The following is a 17,537-nucleotide window of genomic DNA, read 5'->3' as shown; positions in this document are numbered from 1 at the left end:
TTTCTAACAAACATACGCCCCGAGAAGTTATTCATATCTCAAAGCTATATGAATACAATACTCTAAGGGCGCAATTCCCCATTCCATTCCACCCTCCCCGGTCCCACATACTACTCCTCGCCAGAATGTCCGAATCATCAAGACTAAAGAACACAATCTACGTCGGAGGCCTTGACCAAAGCGTCACACTTCGTACCCTGACAGAGGCCTTCCTCCCCTTTGGTGAAATTGCAGATATCTCGCTCCCCAAGCCCGAAGCTCCTTCCTCGACCGATCTGCACCGGGGCTTCGGATATGTCGAGTTCGAAGACCCCCAGGATGCCAAGGAAGCCATTGATAATATGGACCAGAGCGAGTTGTACGGACGTATAATTAAAGTTGCCGCGGCGAAGCCGCAAAAGGATAGTAATGAGGGCCTGGGGAGTAAGACTGCTATTTGGCAACAGGTGAGTTTTTGCAAATATGTATTCGTTTTTTCTTAAAAGTATAGCTTCTCACGATGATGATTAGGAGGGCTATCTGGCTCAACATGCGGTCAGCGAAGAGGACAGAGTCGCTACTGGGCAGGGCGGAACGGGATCGAGTAACAGCCGGCCTGAAGATCCCATGCAGGGCTTGGAGGGACTGGACGTCGCTGGCCCAAAGCCCGAATAAATAATGCTTGCGGGTGGTTTTCCAGGATACGCTTATAAATTTGACATTTACCATAAATGCGGGTAGCAGAAAACCGTCAAATGAGAATTTGATTGCAAAAATCCTGAGGGAGACGTTACCTTGTTTCTTTTTGTGCGCGTGTAGGGTATTGAAAACCCACGTTTCCAGAAAGGAGAAGGGAAAAAAGGATTATATACAGACACCAAATTTACTCCACACGCACTCACACAGACATGCCACACGCGCGGGCCTAACAATACAGATTATAAAATCGGAACACGGATCCTTCCAATCATCCTTCTCGGATCCCGCAATACACTTTGCGCACACGATTGATGCCATTCTTATTGGCACCAGTTTTTCTGTCATACCCCCAAAACTATCAACAAACCGTCCGTTACAGGTTTCCCATTCTAGTGCTGGATATCTTCAGGCTTGGGTCGCGAGAGGCGGAGGGTCTTGTCCGTTCTGAACTTTTTGATGCTGGAGTATATTCCTGCGCCGAGGGCGACGCTGTATTTTGAGATGCATGGGTTAGTATGTGGTTTTATGTGGAATCGGCTTTCACTTTGTATGTTCTTTCTTTCTTTTTCATCATCCTTCTTCCAGGCGGGCATTTGTGGAGTGAGAGGGCGTTTTGATTTGGTTTTGATATGTTTTGCTTTCCTCGCGGGGTGATAATGAGAACTTCTTACCAAAGGACAGCGCCTGTATGAAGCAACGAAACAGCCAAATTAGTATATCATGTAATGAAATGCAATAATATACGGGTATTGAAAAGTGCTTTATTTCAAATTTGAGAACGTACCAAGCGGGAGTAATTCTGGAGGAATCTTCTTCAGGGTTCGTAGGCGCTGGGAGATGGTGTGAGCTGTGCAATTGGGTCAGCAGAGTTCCTGTCCTTCTCCTTCTTTTACGGATTGTAGTTGTTGGGTGTTAATGAAGGGGAGAGAATTAAATACCACTCTGGTTTTCCTTCTAAATCGACACCTAAGTTAGCAAGGTCGCAGATTTCATGGCAGGCATAAGGCAAGTTTGAGAAGGGATAATTGACTAACGGGCAAAGGACCCAAGAGCGGCCGGGTGACCTGCATTCTCAGCGGGCGAGTAGCGAACATGGTGACTGAATATCACAGGCAGAGGGGGAAATCTCGTGGTGGTGGATATAATTGGAGTGACAAACGGAGGTGGAAGCGAAGTTCGAAGTTGTCGATGTTGGAAACGGGCCTATATCTCGCCACCCAATGAGCAGCCAACTCTCGCCGGCTCACGGGATTTGTTAGGTCAGACCACTCAAGCCAACCAAACCTCATCTCTTTTCTTCGAACATTCAACATCAACGTCTGCCATCTTCAACATCACTGTTTACTGCGGTATACCAACGCAATTGTTGCACCAATCATTACCATCTACAACATGAGCCCCATCCCAGACGCTGACCCCGACGAACCCGTCGAAACCAAGCCTTTCAAATTCGTTACTGGTAGGAACATCGCCTTATTTCTCTCTCGAACACACAACCCATGTTGATGAAAGAACTCCTCAGCTAACTAAGTCGTCCCCGCAACAGCCGGTATGTAATAAAGAGAGAAATGAGCTATAGGATAAGGAGCACAATGATTTCCCCATGGCTTTTCCTACATTCCGAAGAACCCATTGTGAAAAACCCCAACTTTAAAGGTCAAATGGAAACTGACCTTGCCACGGTAAAACAAACAATAAGGCTACGATGCCCGTTTCCCCAATCAAAACCAGTAAGATTTATCCAATTTTTCCGTAAAGCGATTATGATTAAAATTTTCAATTCTTTCTCGATATTGTTCATCGTTGTCGCATGGAGAGCTCGTTTAACTTACTAAAATCCTCTTTGAAAACCACAGAACGAAACACTGCTGGCAAAATTATGTCGACTACCACAAGTGCATCATAGCCAAGGGTGAAGACTTCCGCCCTTGCAAACAGGTAAGAATGACGCAAAATCTACTCCATACCACGACCATGTCTCCAACATTGCCACGCGTCATTGCCTATGTATGCCCAGACCAAGACGATCGATGATAGTATAACGATATTAACATATAGTCTCTCTTGCCTTCTATAGTTCTATCTCGCCTACAGATCACTCTGCCCGAAGGGTTGGACCGACAGATGGGATGACCAACGCGGTATGTTTTCAGCCCTGATATCAAGTTCGAACTCATAAGAACCTACATATATATATTAATCTGTCTTCTGTCAAACAGAAGCCGGCAACTTCCCCGCCCGTCTCGATCGGTAGTCAATGTGCATTATATTAAAAGAGTCCGTTGTCGATGAATTATAAAGGATTGAAAGGAATTTTTGTTTTATTTTAAACAAAAGGAGATGGACAATTAAAAAAAAGGGGGGGGATCAGTGGACACAAGCTCTGTATCAAATATGTCAACATAACACGGGGCATCTATGAATTATTCCCTTGTACATGAGTGCACACTCACCTCTCAGACCCCTACCTCACTACAATTTTGTAATAGTAGAAAATGGTCAATTAATGGTCAATCAGCAACTTTGAGAGGACCTTCCAATGCATATACAGGATATATTTTCAAAAAAAAAAAAAAAAAAAAAAAAAAAAAACGTTTAGGAAGTTGTCTATTCTCATATTATTTTCTTTACTTCAATTTTGGTTGCAATTTTGGTTTGAGAAAAGACGGCGCAAAATATTCAGTTCTTCCTTCCTACCCTCGGTAGTTTTCATTCGTGGGAGTGATATGTCATTTTATTAGACTCTTAAAATAACAAGATGAGCAGACAAGTAACAATGAATGACATGTGTAGCTCACGAAGGTTGAACTCTTGTTTTCTACGTTATTATCTCATTCATCCCGGGCCTAGCTACAAGAATAACAAGCAACTACTTTTTTGCTATTAGAAAAGAAAGGCAAAGAGGTTTTTTCAAAGCCGGGTTTATCTGTACCATTACTGTAGGATATCTATCTATAGGGCCCCCATTTTGGAATCTTCAACGTCCATGTTCGTCCTCTATATAGGTCTATAAGTTTGTTCAAACGAAAAAACATAAGGTGATTGTAGCGCAGCTGTAGCTGTTGATCCTTCGCGAAAAGATCATGGGGAAATTTTCGCAAGGTTAGATATATGAAGTTCATATCACGTCGTAAAGAGATAGAAATGTGGTTGGGTTATCCATATAAACTGGGTATCCAGATTATAACTAGAGGAGTTGACATCGAGTTAAGCTGTTGGGTGATAGAAAGTGGAACGGAAACCGGGAATACAAAATTGAGGCGTAGTGAGGAGACACTGTTTGATCCAATCTAAAGCCAAGGATTAGGTGGTCATCGTCCCCCGTGGGTCAGGTATTTTCTTTACGTGTTTTGCCCTTTTTCTTTCAGGTGTTAGAGAATAGCGTCCTCAGTCCGCGGAAACAAGGCACGGTATATTTTCTTATGCTCTTCCAAAAACAAGAACGTAGCAATAGTTTGCGGTGCCAGGCGGATAAAACTAGGCGTCCAGCCCCGGAACATCCACGAAAACCCTTCTTTCCTAAACACCTCCTTCAACAGGCCAAGGATGCCTTGGCCCCTCGACTCCGCAGGGCTCGCCGTCATGATCCTCGTCTTTATCACATCGACGGGACTACATATAGATGTCGCCACGAACCCGGCCATGAGCGAAGCGGTGAAGTGCGTGTTGATGTTATCCGACATGCCAAAGTGTTGGATGCATATGTCCTTGAAGGTATCGTATGTAGATAGCTGGGAAGCGTTCATGAGGACCGCGCGGGCTGAATTCGGCCACAGACCGCGGAATAGGCTTGATGGGCCCTCCGAGCTGACCATCTGCACCAGTCCGTGTAAAGCGTGTTTGTAGTTTCGTCTTTTGGCTGGGGGAAGGCCTGCGTCGGATTGCATGCGGACGTTGAGAACGTCAGCCGGGTTACCTACCAGCCCGCCAGCGAAGCCTGCAGTTGAAGCCATGAGGACAAGGGTGGGTAGAGAGGGGGAAGATTCCGCCGAGCTAAAATATGATTTCAGCTCTTCATAGATTCCGAACCGGGTGGTTGAGTATGTGATTGCGCGAAGGAGGGAGGCGGAGAGCTGGTTTCGTTCATCCATCAGTGAGTTTTTCTCCGGTTGTACTTAGATGCACCACAACGTGCTCGGGATAGATATAAACGCACACCGTTGTATAGACCCAGGACTCCATTATTCTTGACTATATGAGCGGCAGTCCTGAGCATGCCAGCTGGATCCCCTGGTTTACGGGTTTGGAGGCGGACCTATAACCGGTAGAGATAATTACTTACTGAGCTTTTAAAATCGATAAGTATAAAGTACTTGGGGTGATAGTACCTTCACTATAAAAATTTTTTGCAACAAACGTCAGTCAAACGTATCCTAAGCACGGCAGAAATGAAAAATGGGAATGCGACATACATAGATCCAAGGGATGCGTTGTTGCGGTCGCCATGCAAGACGCAGAACCTCCGAACCAGAAGGGATAATGGCGTGGAGGGAGCGACTGTTGAGCAGGCGAGGGTTCAGAGCCCTTCATATTGTCGCTATCTGCCATTGTAGCAATTCAGCAGTGCACACATACATCCCGTCCGTTGCTGGGCCGAGGGTGTGTCGAAGTTTCGTTCTATATATTTTTATATCTTGAGGCCGAGGACGGAGCGCACCCTGACGCCCATAATTCTCACCCGCCGCCCTGGCGCCACCCAAGATTTAACAATTGGCGCCGTCTATTGGCTGAACCGGGATTTAGCTGACAGCTATGGTACTAACTTGGATAACGGTTCGAGCAAATTCGTGATTTCCGCGACACCAGCTAAAATTTGTTATTTAACTCTGTCCCGGACTGGACAAAGGGGAACGGACGAGCACCGACAGAGGGCCCAGAGACATGAGACTGCTTGCCACTGGCCGGATTCTGCGGCTGGCCTCTAACCAGGGGCGTGCCACAGCAAAGTCCGCAAGATATTATCGCCCTGCGCGGAGCCAATTGACCCACCTCGTCAACTCAAGATCCAACAGCTCGACATCAACAGGAGCAGAAGCAGCGGCTGCAGACTCAGCCCCAGTGGGAGCTCTAGGGCAATCGAAATCCCAGCCTGATCGCCAGGTATCAACAGCCAGGCCGGCCCAGGAGGGCATCAAAGACGGAGACAAAATTCACCATGTCGACGAATGGACCAATACACCGGGCAATATTCTGTCCCATATCGGACGTCGCCTCTATCTAGATGAAAACCACCCTCTTTCTATTACGCGCCAGCTTATAGAGAGCCAATTCACGGGGCCAGAGTTTGGGAACTATGCTGAACCTAACCCCATCGTCTCGACGGCGCAGAACTTTGATATCCTCGGGTTCCCTGCGAATCATCCTGGGCGAAGTAGGACGGATACATACTATGTAAACAAAACTACTGTTTTGAGGACACATACGAGTGCTCACCAGCACAGTTATTTCCAGCGCCTGGGCTTGAATGAGAAAGCATGCCCCGACGAGGAGGGATATACGGTCATTGCAGATGTTTACAGACGAGATGCTATTGACCGCAGCCATTATCCAGTCTTCCACCAAATGGAGTGCGCAAGATTATGGAAGCGTCCTCGAGAAGACCCCTTGAAATACTCGCTGGAAACCGCAGAGACCATAATGAATGACGCCAATAAGATCCCCGCTCACAATGTTAAAGTCGAAGATCCGAACCCAACCATACACCCCCAAAGAAACCCGCTGCAAGCAGAACATCTCAGTGTCCAAGAGACAGAAGCGATCGCGGCCCACCTCAAACGCTCTCTGGAGCGACTTGTCATTAAAATCTTCACCGCAGCGCGTGAAGGAACTCCAGAATCCGCCCACACGGACCAGGAACCCCTCAAAGTCCGGTGGGTCGAAGCCTACTTCCCATTCACCAGCCCATCTTGGGAGCTCGAGGTATTCTGGCAAGGCGACTGGCTTGAGGTCCTCGGTTGCGGTGTCGTCAAGCAAGAACTCCTCATCTCCGCTGGCGTCCCACACCGCGTCGGCTGGGCCTTCGGCCTCGGCCTCGAGCGCATCGCTATGCTCCTTTTCAATATCCCGGACATCCGCCTCTTCTGGTCCCGGGATCCGCGCTTCCTCTCCCAATTCCAAGCAGGTAAAATCACCCGCTTCATCCCCTTCTCCAAACACCCTGCATGCTACAAGGACGTTGCGTTTTGGTTACCACCTTCAGCTGCTGCTGCTGCGGGCGGTCGCATGCCATTCCATGAAAACGATATAATGGAAATTGTGCGTGATGTTGCCGGAGATTTAGTAGAGGATGTGCAGCTTGTCGATGAATTCTCACATCCGAAGACAGGACGGAAGAGTTTATGCTATCGGGTTAACTACCGGAGTTTGGAGAGGACCCTGACGAACGAGGAGACGAATAAGTTGCATGAAATGGTGAGGAGGAAGTTAGTGGAGAAGGCTGGTGTGGAGATAAGATGATGAATGGCGATTCTAGATGTACAGTATCTATATGGATGGCTTTGTTTGGAGGCTATACATCTTGTTTGATTCTTTTTACATACAATACCATGTACTTTTAGAAAAATGCTTTCAGGCTCATGGCTTGTTGGATAACAATAACTCCCACCCCAAGGCCACGCCTCATTCTAATAAAAATATATTTGAAAGCGTCACAAATAAAGGAGGGCTAGAAGCTGAAGAAGAAAATGAAATCCACCATATCGCATCGTACAACCGGTCCCAAGCCTGGCAGTGAGGATGATGAACACATTAAGAGAGGAGAGATATATAATAATAATAATAGGAAAATGGGATGAAAAAAAGAATAATGAAAGAGAAGCAAATGAAAATGGAGATAATAAATATACAAGAGAGACTGGGAAAATGAGGGATATATGGATGAATGTATGTATGAGCTCAACAAAGAAGTAGCTCTCAAAGCAGTGAAGATGATGAATGTACCAGATAGGAAAAACGCCATCGTCCGTGATTTTTCTTCCATTTTATTCAAGATATATTTTTTTTCCTGTCCGCGTTGAATACATGCATGGATATTATACAGAGAATAGAGTGAGGCAGATGAATGGGCCAAAAGGGATTGTAGCTATAATCGGAAATGTGTGGGGTTCTGGTAGGAGAAACGAGACTATCGCCTTCAATATCTGTATTGTGGTTGAGATAGCGGCGACGTTGTATGATAGAGCAGCGAAGAGGAGGACAAGTGGTCCTGTTTCGACTCGCAAATTGTATATGAGTTCGTTCTTAGGAGTTTTTTACAACTCCGACTTTCGCAGCCTGTAATTTTGCGAATCGTATCGTGTCAGCTTTGTTCAGTAGTAAATCATGGGGGAATAGCATCCTACCCTTAGTGTACGGCCATTAAGGATGAATCCTTTAGTTTGGGCGTGCAGCACGTCTCCATCCTCCTTTCCTTCCGCTGCAGCCATGAAGGTTGCCTCGTGTAATTTTGGATCAAACTTCTGAGGCTTGCCGTCTACCAGCTCAGAAGGGTCGAATCTCTCCAACCCATGTTTGTTCAATGTACTGAACAGGACACGCTCGGTCATCCGAAGGCCAGATACCAGTTCCGCCAGTTCTTTGTTCTCCTGCTCGCCCGGACCAGAGATCTTTTCTACAGGGACGGCAGCGAGAGCGCGGTCAAGATTATCAATTGAATCGAGGAGATCTGTTGCGAATCGCTGGATAGCAAAAGACCGGGCAGTCTCTATCTCCCTGCGTGTGCGTTCTTGAAGATTTCGGAAATCGGCAACGGAGCGGAGATATTTATCCTATAATTATGGTTTCAATATGTTAGATATTTGTTTCCTTTGAAATTGTACTGTAATGTCTTCTAGAAGGATTATCACCATTAAAGAAGCATAAAAACTAATGAGACGGACGCAAACAGGCCTCATACCTTGAGATCAACAATTTCCTTTTTGGCAGCTTCGAGCTCCTTTTTAACAAGTTCTTCAGCATCTTCTGGTTTCTTTTCGTTGCCATTCTTTTCTGAGGCGGATTCTTTCTTGGGGTCCGCTCCCTCGGACTCCGTAGATGAATATCGCCGTAATAATCGTGGAGGAAAAGGCTTTATAGATTGCGAAAGAGGTTGCAAATATGCAGGTCTTGTTGCGGGAAAAGCACGGTTGGATATAGAACGAATAGACAACGCAGACTTTGCAGTCTGGCATTGTCGTATCATATTTCTCGAGATCATGATGTGCAGGTAGGGAATATAGCCTACGGTGCAACCGGAGTTAATTGTATAGAAGGGTGGTAAGCTGTTTGGGAGTGGTGGGGGACGAATATTTTGAAATCTATGGACTACTGGAAAAGGAAATTCGAATCTTGCGATGAAATTATAAAATCCAGAATCCGACGGCTGAACATTATTCCGGGCGGAGCTAAATTCAACCATTGACTCGAAACGTAGCTTCAATCTTTAGTCCACCTTCGTCTTCTGCTTGGGATATATATATGTGAAGAAAGAATACTTCTTATATCATTCATCCTCTGACCCATCCTCCCATTAACTTCGTCAAGTATACGTACAACATAACATCATGGAGACTAGTAGTAGGTAACAAAACTCAAACAAATGAATCAGGAATGACGATAACACCAAGGAAGCACAATAGCAAAGGAGAACTTGAATTTGACATCGGCACATGCTTCCAACCACCGGAGTCGACTGTGTCGTTGAAACATGATCGTATCGCTTAAAAAGAAATTGCATTAAAGAGAGGTATTGACGAAAAATTCACCGAATGAAGAAAATTCATGAGATGTTATATGGAAAGGCGGTTAGGACGATTTGTCCGTCGCGAAAGGAACTGCGCTGTGTATAAATACGGCACAGTGATTTGAACCACTAGGAAATCAGCGTGGTTGGGGGTGGGGTTGACGGTACAGGGTGGACCATCTTTTCCATCTCCTTTTCGATGTTAGCGAACAGCGCCTGCAATTCGGCATCTGCATATATCTTAATTGACTCTACCTCCCGGCGGTTAACAAATGGTGGAGTCCCCGCCCTTGGAGGACTCGGGGGGCTTCGGAAAGGTGTCAGGTCATCTGCTAGAGCCTCGCCTTCACACTGTGGGGTCCATAGCGTCATTGTGCCGGCCATGTGCTCAAGCAACTTCTGTCGAATACGAATCCTTCTATTTTCAGCAAGGTCCAGCTTGTAGGCCCATTCGTCAATGGACTGGTCAAGTTCGGAGAGGGCTTCTTCTTGCTTCAGGATGCCTTCCCTTGAGAATTTGGAGACCCGGGGTGACTTGAGGTACGAGATCATTCGTGTGTGCAGCCCTCGACGTCCGGATCGCAAAGACTTGTAGGTTTTGCGGAGATAATCGCACCTTTTATCGAGCGCTCGCAATTCCTTATCCAACCTCAGTAACTTGAAATAAATACAGGGACAAAGCTCCAATATTGCAAAATCAAAGAAAACTTACCCTAGAAAGTGATCTGACTTCTGCGTACTTGAGTATCTCAAAACGTTTGGCCTGTTCCCACGCTTGGATTTTCACCCTCTCGATTTCATCCTGTGGAAGCAATTTCGAGGCAGTGTGCGCTGGGATCCCGGCCGGTAGGATCAGGAATGGATGGTCTGAAGGTTCCTTATTGGGCTTAGGTACCTCGGCACTCTGTACTGGAGATTTATTCCTTGGGGGTGTCTCTGTGATTGAATTTTGAGAGAAGTCTGGCTTGTTACCTAGCGGCATTGAACCCTTCCTTTGCAGCATGGGCGGTGGTGTGATTGCGCTGCGATACGTTTGGCATACTGCGACACTTCTGTTCCTCGAATGGCTGCGAGTGCCTCTACCTTCCAGTGGGGACGGCGAACCCGATGGGGCTGCGGATAGTCCCAAGTCAAATGATCCCGACTGTGTTTCAGCGTTCCTGTCGTGTAAGGGAAATATGAAGCTCTGTGCCGAACACTTCTCAGCTGAGATACTGCTCGTTGGAGCAGCCAACGTTGTAACAGAGGAGTTTGAGCTGGCACTGGAAAAACTGATCGTTGGCTGGGTAGTTGGGATTCGGAGACCAAGTCTAGGCGATTTTGGTGGTACTTCGGGTGGCTGGTCATTTTCCAGTTTGTTTTGTTCCAGACCTGCAATGGGCAAATTACTTTTGGAAGATCCAACCACGTTTGCAGCAAATTGATATGTTTCCAGCGTATCAGGAAGCAGTATTGAGGATGCCCTTTTTATTGACTTATGTCTATCGTCTTCCATGGGTGAAGGACCAAGCACGTTTCCAAATGACTCCCTCGACAAACTTGGTGGCTCGCCAACTGGATCAAGGGCAGAATCTTGACACGTTGGTTGGCTCGACGATACTCCAGGCGCGCTATTTGACCGCTCATGAGTAGGAAATTTACCTGGTATTGTTGCTATAGGAAAGTTAGCGGTAACGACTGCAATTAGGGATATTAGAGGCACACTTACGCGAATCTATGTTCTTTTCCTGGACGGTCGTCATAGGCCCTAATTCTGGAACACTAATTTTACGACGCCGACAAAGCGTTCCACGCTCCTTAAACTGGTTCTTCAGATCGCTCAGATCTGGCGTGCATCGTCCAGATGCCATCCCTGGCTTCTTCCAGATGGGCCAGAGCTGGTACCTTTGGCGTTCAATGGGTGTTTGCCTGTCTGATACTCCAACATTCAAGCTACAGGGAGTCTTCTCACTGGGCTGCTAGTTGGGTCAGTGGCGGTTAAGATTCCTCTGAAATATAGTGAGCAGTTCTTGAATAACTCACAACCGGGGAGCAACAGTTTCTGGCGATGCCAACATGTGCGACAAGTTCCTGGACCTTCTGTTCAACCGCAAGCATCATTATTTCTCTCAGATGTTATGAAAGCAAATTGGCATTGGTCTCGGCTCTTGCGATTGGGATAGAGGCCTGGTTTCTCTCCTTCTGGTAGGCTCGTTTTCGGGACCTATAAATGTCGATGGCAACGAATTCAGGGAATAATATATGTCCCTTCGTTACGGGATAGAGCTGCTCTTATCGGCATCTAAAACGCCATCCTTGAGCCCCAGCACCGAGTAAACCTGCCTGAGTTGTGGGTATTCTCTAACTTCATGATCGGGACAAAATGACTCTAGTCCACCATACTAGTAAGGATCCGGGGTTGAGCCGTGAATATGCTGCAACCCATGAAACGACATCCATGTCTGTAAGATGGATAAACTTTATTCGAGTCCAAATTGTGGGGTCGAAGTACCTGGCCATGTACTCTCTGTGTACTTGGGCTGAGGTATCATGAGGCTAAGTTAGAAGAAACCAGGAAGGGCACCTCCCTGCATCCTTTGATTCTCGGCTCCCCTCAATCATATCCAAATCGTCAATCGACTGTAGCTCAATTCAGCCAATATATATTAGTTATCATGTTAAAGTAGGCAAAAGTGTCAGCGTTGATAAGTTTCTTACGCCAACGTCAAACTAAACAAGTATTGACCCACCAACCTAAGACGACGACCAATTTTGTGGCTCATTCCCCAATGGCCCGTTCTCCCTGAGGCTAGAAGACTCCCCAAACCCTTTATCCATTCTTTGGCTGTTGCTAGTTCTACTACCCTCAGGTGAAAGTCAAACCAAATTCTCTGACGCCGCAAAACAGTCAATCCATCCATATGATTTTGGATTCTAGAAATTCGGTGAATCAATCAGAGGTCCCAGCATAAAACTGGTTGCGACTGAAGTTTGCTTCCTGGAAACTCATTTGGTATGTATGTTATAGCAACTGCGGTTCACATCGGTTTTCTTTCATATATCATTAAGCGTCAATCAATCCTGGAAGGAGTGGGTGTTTTATCATTTCTTTCAAATGTAGAAGGGCCATAACTGATAACCCATTCTCATTAGAAATTCTAGTAAGCCTGGCAAGCTAGTTGGTAGTTAGTTCGATCACATTCCTCTCAGCCTCACACTCACGCCTATGGGCGTTGCGGCAAAATCACCGCCGTATATGATGACACAGGAATGCTGAAACGGGAAAAACTGATTGGACAAGTGAAATATCTGCTGGAGATTATCGGAGATAGTAAAATTGCTAGGAAGGAAGACCCCAACCAAGCCAGGCGTCGTTGGATGATAAAGCACAACAAGAATGCAAGATGCGCTAACACTCAAATCTGATGGTTATATGGCCCAATGCGAATGATATGGGGCGCATGGGAGTAAATGGCTCAGGATGCTTTACAACAGCGTGTCTTGCTCGAACGCGAAGGTCCACCAGTTCACGGTCTCTTGAAGCAAATGCTGGGGCCTCTAGGACACATCTCGACTGAGAACTGCTGGTGGTGTCACAGGTTCGAGTCCGTTTGGTCAAACCATCCTGGCACTCTGCAGGGGTTTGTTCTAAGTGCTCTTTTGCACGGGAATGCAGTAGCGGTTACTGGTGGATGCCGCTATTTTCGTTAGTGTGAGTTTTCATTCCAGACATCTTGAGCTGGGGTTCAAAACCCACGTTTTCACAGGGATCCATCGGGCTTTCGGTGGCTTGGTTCCTTTCCTTTCCCCAGCTATCGCCGGGAGAACGAGCGTCAGGTCTCTCCACCAAGCCCCATCTCACAAAGCTCTCCGCTTAAGTTTAATTCCGCTGGGACTTCCGTTGAGAGGGAATAATCGCCGCACGAGTGATCTGCGTCGAGGTTCCCGAGGCTCCCGTCGGTCCTCATTCGGGTGGATTTCCATAGCGACTCAGTCGAAGCCACCTTAACTTACACATCTCGAACTCGAGCCTACAGAGAAAATGCGCCATACATCAAGGCTTTCGAATTCGAGGTAAATTGACCGAAAATAGTGGCCTGGAACCCAGAAAAGAACCGAGGTTATGGAATGTTTAGCCTTGGTTTGAGTTGGCTTACCCGGGCCACATCGTTTACCAGATGTAATGTATTTTTTTATCAGGCCACGAAACTAAATCTTCCGCTATTTCGATGCCTAACACTGCCTCTCTCGTTCAAAGGGCAATGGCTTACCCCTCGCCTGGATTGATTTGAACGATATCAACTTGAGGATTAGGTGAAACTTTGAATTCATCCCTCAGTAAGAGTTGGAGTGCATCGTGGGTATCCTAATGGCGCCGTTGCTAGGAAGGAAAATCCCCAGGCGATGTCTACTTCAGAAAGAGAGCTACCGATGGCCACTGAGGTGCTGTGCCTCTCAAGTTGTCCATACCTCACTGGAGTCAGAGTCGCTACTCTTCGAGACAGCTTAACTACATGATCACGATTTCTGATCGACACACGCTTAGCGGCCTCGTGTACTGTCTCCACTATGCATGTACACAACATTGAGATATAAAGCTTATGTGCAGGATGTACTTGAGTGAGATGTGATCGATCCTGTGAAAGCCATGGCAATAGCTTTATGAAGATGAAAACGGGATGGTTATCTTCAGTCCTGACTCCTCCTACTCGACTCTTTGCCAGGAGAGCTTGTTTATCCAGCTAGTATTTGTCAAGGGCGAGCGGCACTAGCTGGACGTGTGAGAGCGACAAGCTGGTAGCAGCATTTTGCCCTACAGAGGATTACAAGGTTTTACTTATCCGATTTGCCTCTAATCAAGGCCCCTTGTTTCAGGCACCCTAATCCGGCATTCTTGTTCAATAGGGAAATCGACTATTTTGGCACAATTTGCAATCAAGAATGAAAGTACGACGCTTAGATGGTGGGGGAAAAAAAAGAGGGGAAACGATGGCGAAATGCTTGTACGGGATAGCTTTGCATGTAAAAAGCCACAATCAGCGCAAGTGTCGGACGGCTCTCTAAGGGCGTCTCCTCCCACCAATGATTGCTAAGTCTATGGTCCATCCAATTTCTCGAGTTCGAAGGGGAAAAGCTGAACGAACAAGTCAACGAGCGGGAACATTCTACTCTACCTAACGTTACTCTACCTAACGCTTAACCTTGCATTCAACTTATTCTTCCTGCCACTGGTTGATAAGTCTACTGCCTGCAAGTCATCAGCTTCTCTGAAGCAAAAGAAAAAAGGCAATGGCTGAGTATAGAGCCAGCACCCAATTATAAGTGGACCATCGCGATTCAAGAACGTATCGGCAACGACATTGGAACAATAATATCAATGGTTGGTGGGTTGCACAGAAATATTCGTTGCACTGGATGGTAATCTACGCCATCTGGACCCTCTTGACTTGGCCGGCGACCCTAGACGCTAATTGCGTGATGGAAAGATGAGTTGGTGTTTGAAACCCTGGCAGGGGCCCCGGATGAGGAGGAGCTAGGCTCACTGTGGTGTATCGTCCAAGTCCTGCCAGGGTCAAGGCTGGATTACTCTCAGAAGGACGCCCCAGCCTCTGAGTAGTGAATATAGTTGGCATCGTCCTTGATCGAGCTGACTCCCAATCTCTCCTTCAAACACGATGTTAGAAAATCTCGGGCACACGAACCAGAGAAAACTCTAAAATCGCTCTGCATTGTTTAGGGAATTGCTTAGGAATGTGCGCCACATCCTGAGAGGCTATTATTTTAGAGATCATTGATTTTCAAAGATCAAGTCGATATATATCTTGTCGCAACAGGTTTACAACGAACTGACTATTTTGAGCACTTATTCAGCAAAAATTTTTGCAGCCAATCTGACATCTTTTTCCCAGCTGTTCTGATACTTGTTCAAAGGGAACTCGCCTCACTTCGCGCCCGTTCCCAGACGCTGTTCAAAAGAGAAATAGATGTGATCCTTTTTCGGCGCTCCCACCCATCACTGTTCAGGTGAACACTGTGGTGGCTTTTCTTGATTGGTCAATCAGAGGCTACCCTTCTGGCAAGATCTCGCAATTCCATTGGGGTGAAGGACATCTAGTGCAAGATCATCACCCTAGCTTGGGACTCAAGTTTATGAAGGCTGGCATACTGCCGTATTTCATCGGAGTTATCGGAGAATTTCACCCAGGAAATCATGAGCTAAAAATGCAACAAACTGCATTTTGCATAACGTCGATGGCCAATTGTTGTTGCAAACCTTAATACCAGCTATGGGAGCTGTTGATCGGAGCAGCCTCATTCCAGATACATACATAGTAGTATATCAATGTCCCTTTACTTCCAGCACCGACCTGTTCCGGTAGATAATAGTGAGAGACGATTTCTTGCTAGCAAACTCCTCATCCATGTTTTTTCTTGCATCGGAAGAGTTATTTCCATGCAATTCATTTGACCAGTTTGTCAAGTCGGAACTACTTCACGGCTTCTATCGTAATTACGCTGTCGAATACCTTTTCTCCAGGAATTTGTAACTCGCCAGCTTGAACGAATGGACAGAACCACGCATGAGAGCTGGGTAGTTGTGGCTCATCTGGCTATTCTGCTGCGCTGAATTGTCGTTGATCCAAGGTAACATGTATGTGGCTTGTTTCAGTATGCCAATGACTGGGCTTTTGAGCGGGGGTCAACATCACCGGAAATATAAAATAGCGTTGAAGAGCATTGGCCAGCTACACCAGTGCGAATTGTATTGTAAGTGTCCGAAGCAATGTGGAGGCTCATTCTCACCCGATGACAGATGTAGAGGAGAAATAGCAAAAGCCTCTCATCGAATTCACACCTATCCTTTGTTGCCCTCATGTTTTGCACTAGGCTATGGAGCTCGCTTGCTATGTAGGGTTGGGATTGTCAACCTCAGTCACTCCCTGCAACCTTCCAAAATACAGGGGAAAAATGTACGTAATATAAAATCAATTTGATAGACAGTGATATACAGTTTATCGCTCCTATCTTGCCGGTGACGTATCCCCCCATAGGAACTCAGACATGGCTCTATTTGAACAGAGGAACATAACTCTCCAATCTCACATCATTATCCACCCATCGCCTTGACGACAGATCTTCTTTTGATCTTAGCTCTGACAGGCCTTCTCATTGGATAAATTTCTTTCTTCACCATGTGAATTACATGACACTGGATGGAACCATCGTTCTTGTATGCCAGATCAGATACGTGCTGGAATAACAATGGAACCGCGTAACCAAAATTGCGCGTATTGCGGAGACGGAAGAATCAAAGTAAAGAGGCAAACGGGCCAACGACAGGGACGCAACCCCTGGTTATGAAGGATATAGGGCAGGATGGCAAATCCTATGTCGATTACGGCATGGCGACCCTGTGGGTGTGGATCCTGGAAACTAAGAAGCGCGCGAGCCCATTAACAATTAACGGATATGTATCAAGGGAAATTGAAGGCCAGAGGTTCCTTTATCTTGATCCGCCGGCACACATACAAAATAAAACAAGAAAAGATGCTGGTTCGGAATCAAGCGGCTTGCTTGCGGGAGGGGGGAAGAGTAGCCACAGAAACAGATTGGAACTCATAGGATATTCTTCAAACATGGATTCTCCGCTGAACTGTTTTGTGTATGTACTCCAACCAGTCAGGTTCCTTTGAGTTGTTAGAGGGCAAAGATTGACAGGTTGGAATCGGGTGTCGCTCGGGTTTCCTTTTCAGTTTGTGACGCATCTATCATAAATATATTATTGGGGGCAGAACGCTATGTTTAGATCCAGCTCACAAACACCAAATATTGTGGTGGAAATTGCTTGTGCACCTCAATGTAAACTGGAAACCCGTACTGCCCTGTTAAAGGGTCCAAGTAACTGATGCCAATGAGTTCCTGAAACGCTCCTGGAACAGAATGCGAGGGACTGATGTGATCTCGTATCTTGTTACATGTAGGCGTCAGGGTTAAGAAGCAGTGATGGTTTTGGAATCACACTGATAATGAAATACATCCATGTACAGTACATGTTTGTTGGCCACTCTAGTCCATTCCTTTCATTTTGAGCACTCTCTTATACTTCTCTTGGTTTTGCAGTTCCTGTTCGAGGCTCCATACCGTAAGGGCCGGGGCGGGG

The 17,537-nt window shown here is 46.5% G+C and overlaps 8 protein-coding genes across 8 annotated transcripts; 4 read left to right on the top strand and 4 right to left on the bottom strand.

Moving 5' to 3' along the window:
• Positions 1-125: 125 nt before the first annotated feature.
• Positions 126-654, top strand: HCBG_00960 (nuclear cap-binding protein; the record flags this gene model as incomplete). Its single annotated transcript, XM_045428010.1, has 2 exons — positions 126-446; positions 511-654. The coding sequence occupies 2 exons, from the start codon at positions 126-128 to the stop codon at positions 652-654; spliced, it is 465 nt and encodes a 154-aa protein (XP_045291985.1).
• Positions 655-1,067: 413 nt separating this feature from the next.
• HCBG_00959 (uncharacterized protein) lies at positions 1,068-1,772 on the bottom strand (the record flags this gene model as incomplete). The annotated part of the gene is made up of 4 exons (XM_045428009.1): positions 1,068-1,167; positions 1,463-1,525; positions 1,617-1,632; positions 1,724-1,772. The coding sequence occupies 4 exons, from the start codon at positions 1,770-1,772 to the stop codon at positions 1,068-1,070; spliced, it is 228 nt and encodes a 75-aa protein (XP_045291984.1).
• Positions 1,773-2,070: 298 nt separating this feature from the next.
• HCBG_00958 (cytochrome c oxidase subunit VIb) lies at positions 2,071-3,119 on the top strand (the record flags this gene model as incomplete). The annotated part of the gene is made up of 5 exons (XM_045428008.1): positions 2,071-2,137; positions 2,378-2,408; positions 2,535-2,616; positions 2,756-2,819; positions 2,898-3,119. The coding sequence occupies 5 exons, from the start codon at positions 2,071-2,073 to the stop codon at positions 2,930-2,932; spliced, it is 279 nt and encodes a 92-aa protein (XP_045291983.1).
• Positions 3,120-3,582: 463 nt separating this feature from the next.
• Positions 3,583-5,263, bottom strand: HCBG_00957 (mitochondrial dicarboxylate transporter; the record flags this gene model as incomplete). Its single annotated transcript, XM_045428007.1, has 3 exons — positions 3,583-4,751; positions 4,835-5,011; positions 5,091-5,263. 2 exons carry the CDS (start codon positions 4,892-4,894, stop codon positions 4,050-4,052), a joined length of 762 nt encoding a protein of 253 aa, XP_045291982.1.
• A 216-nt stretch (positions 5,264-5,479) lies between these two features.
• Positions 5,480-7,951, top strand: HCBG_00956 (phenylalanyl-tRNA synthetase; the record flags this gene model as incomplete). Its single annotated transcript, XM_045428006.1, has 1 exon — positions 5,480-7,951. The coding sequence occupies one exon, from the start codon at positions 5,560-5,562 to the stop codon at positions 7,132-7,134; it is 1,575 nt and encodes a 524-aa protein (XP_045291981.1).
• Positions 7,952-7,985: 34 nt separating this feature from the next.
• Positions 7,986-8,945, bottom strand: HCBG_00955 (mitochondrial grpe; the record flags this gene model as incomplete). The annotated part of the gene is made up of 2 exons (XM_045428005.1): positions 7,986-8,444; positions 8,573-8,945. The coding sequence occupies 2 exons, from the start codon at positions 8,870-8,872 to the stop codon at positions 7,986-7,988; spliced, it is 759 nt and encodes a 252-aa protein (XP_045291980.1).
• Positions 8,946-9,189: 244 nt separating this feature from the next.
• Positions 9,190-11,497, bottom strand: HCBG_00954 (uncharacterized protein; the record flags this gene model as incomplete). The annotated part of the gene is made up of 4 exons (XM_045428004.1): positions 9,190-10,036; positions 10,110-11,050; positions 11,106-11,355; positions 11,420-11,497. 4 exons carry the CDS (start codon positions 11,495-11,497, stop codon positions 9,527-9,529), a joined length of 1,779 nt encoding a protein of 592 aa, XP_045291979.1.
• A 262-nt stretch (positions 11,498-11,759) lies between these two features.
• On the top strand, positions 11,760-13,385 carry HCBG_00953 (uncharacterized protein; the record flags this gene model as incomplete). Its single annotated transcript, XM_045428003.1, has 5 exons — positions 11,760-11,840; positions 12,315-12,389; positions 12,563-12,707; positions 12,894-13,082; positions 13,144-13,385. 5 exons carry the CDS (start codon positions 11,760-11,762, stop codon positions 13,383-13,385), a joined length of 732 nt encoding a protein of 243 aa, XP_045291978.1.
• Positions 13,386-17,537: the final 4,152 nt, after the last annotated feature.

This window comes from Histoplasma capsulatum (genome assembly GCF_000150115.1).
Source record: "Histoplasma capsulatum G186AR genomic scaffold supercont2.1, whole genome shotgun sequence".
NCBI lineage: Eukaryota > Fungi > Ascomycota > Eurotiomycetes > Onygenales > Ajellomycetaceae > Histoplasma > Histoplasma capsulatum.
Note: the sequence above shows the minus strand (reverse complement) of the source record. Positions and strands in the feature narration are given on the sequence as shown.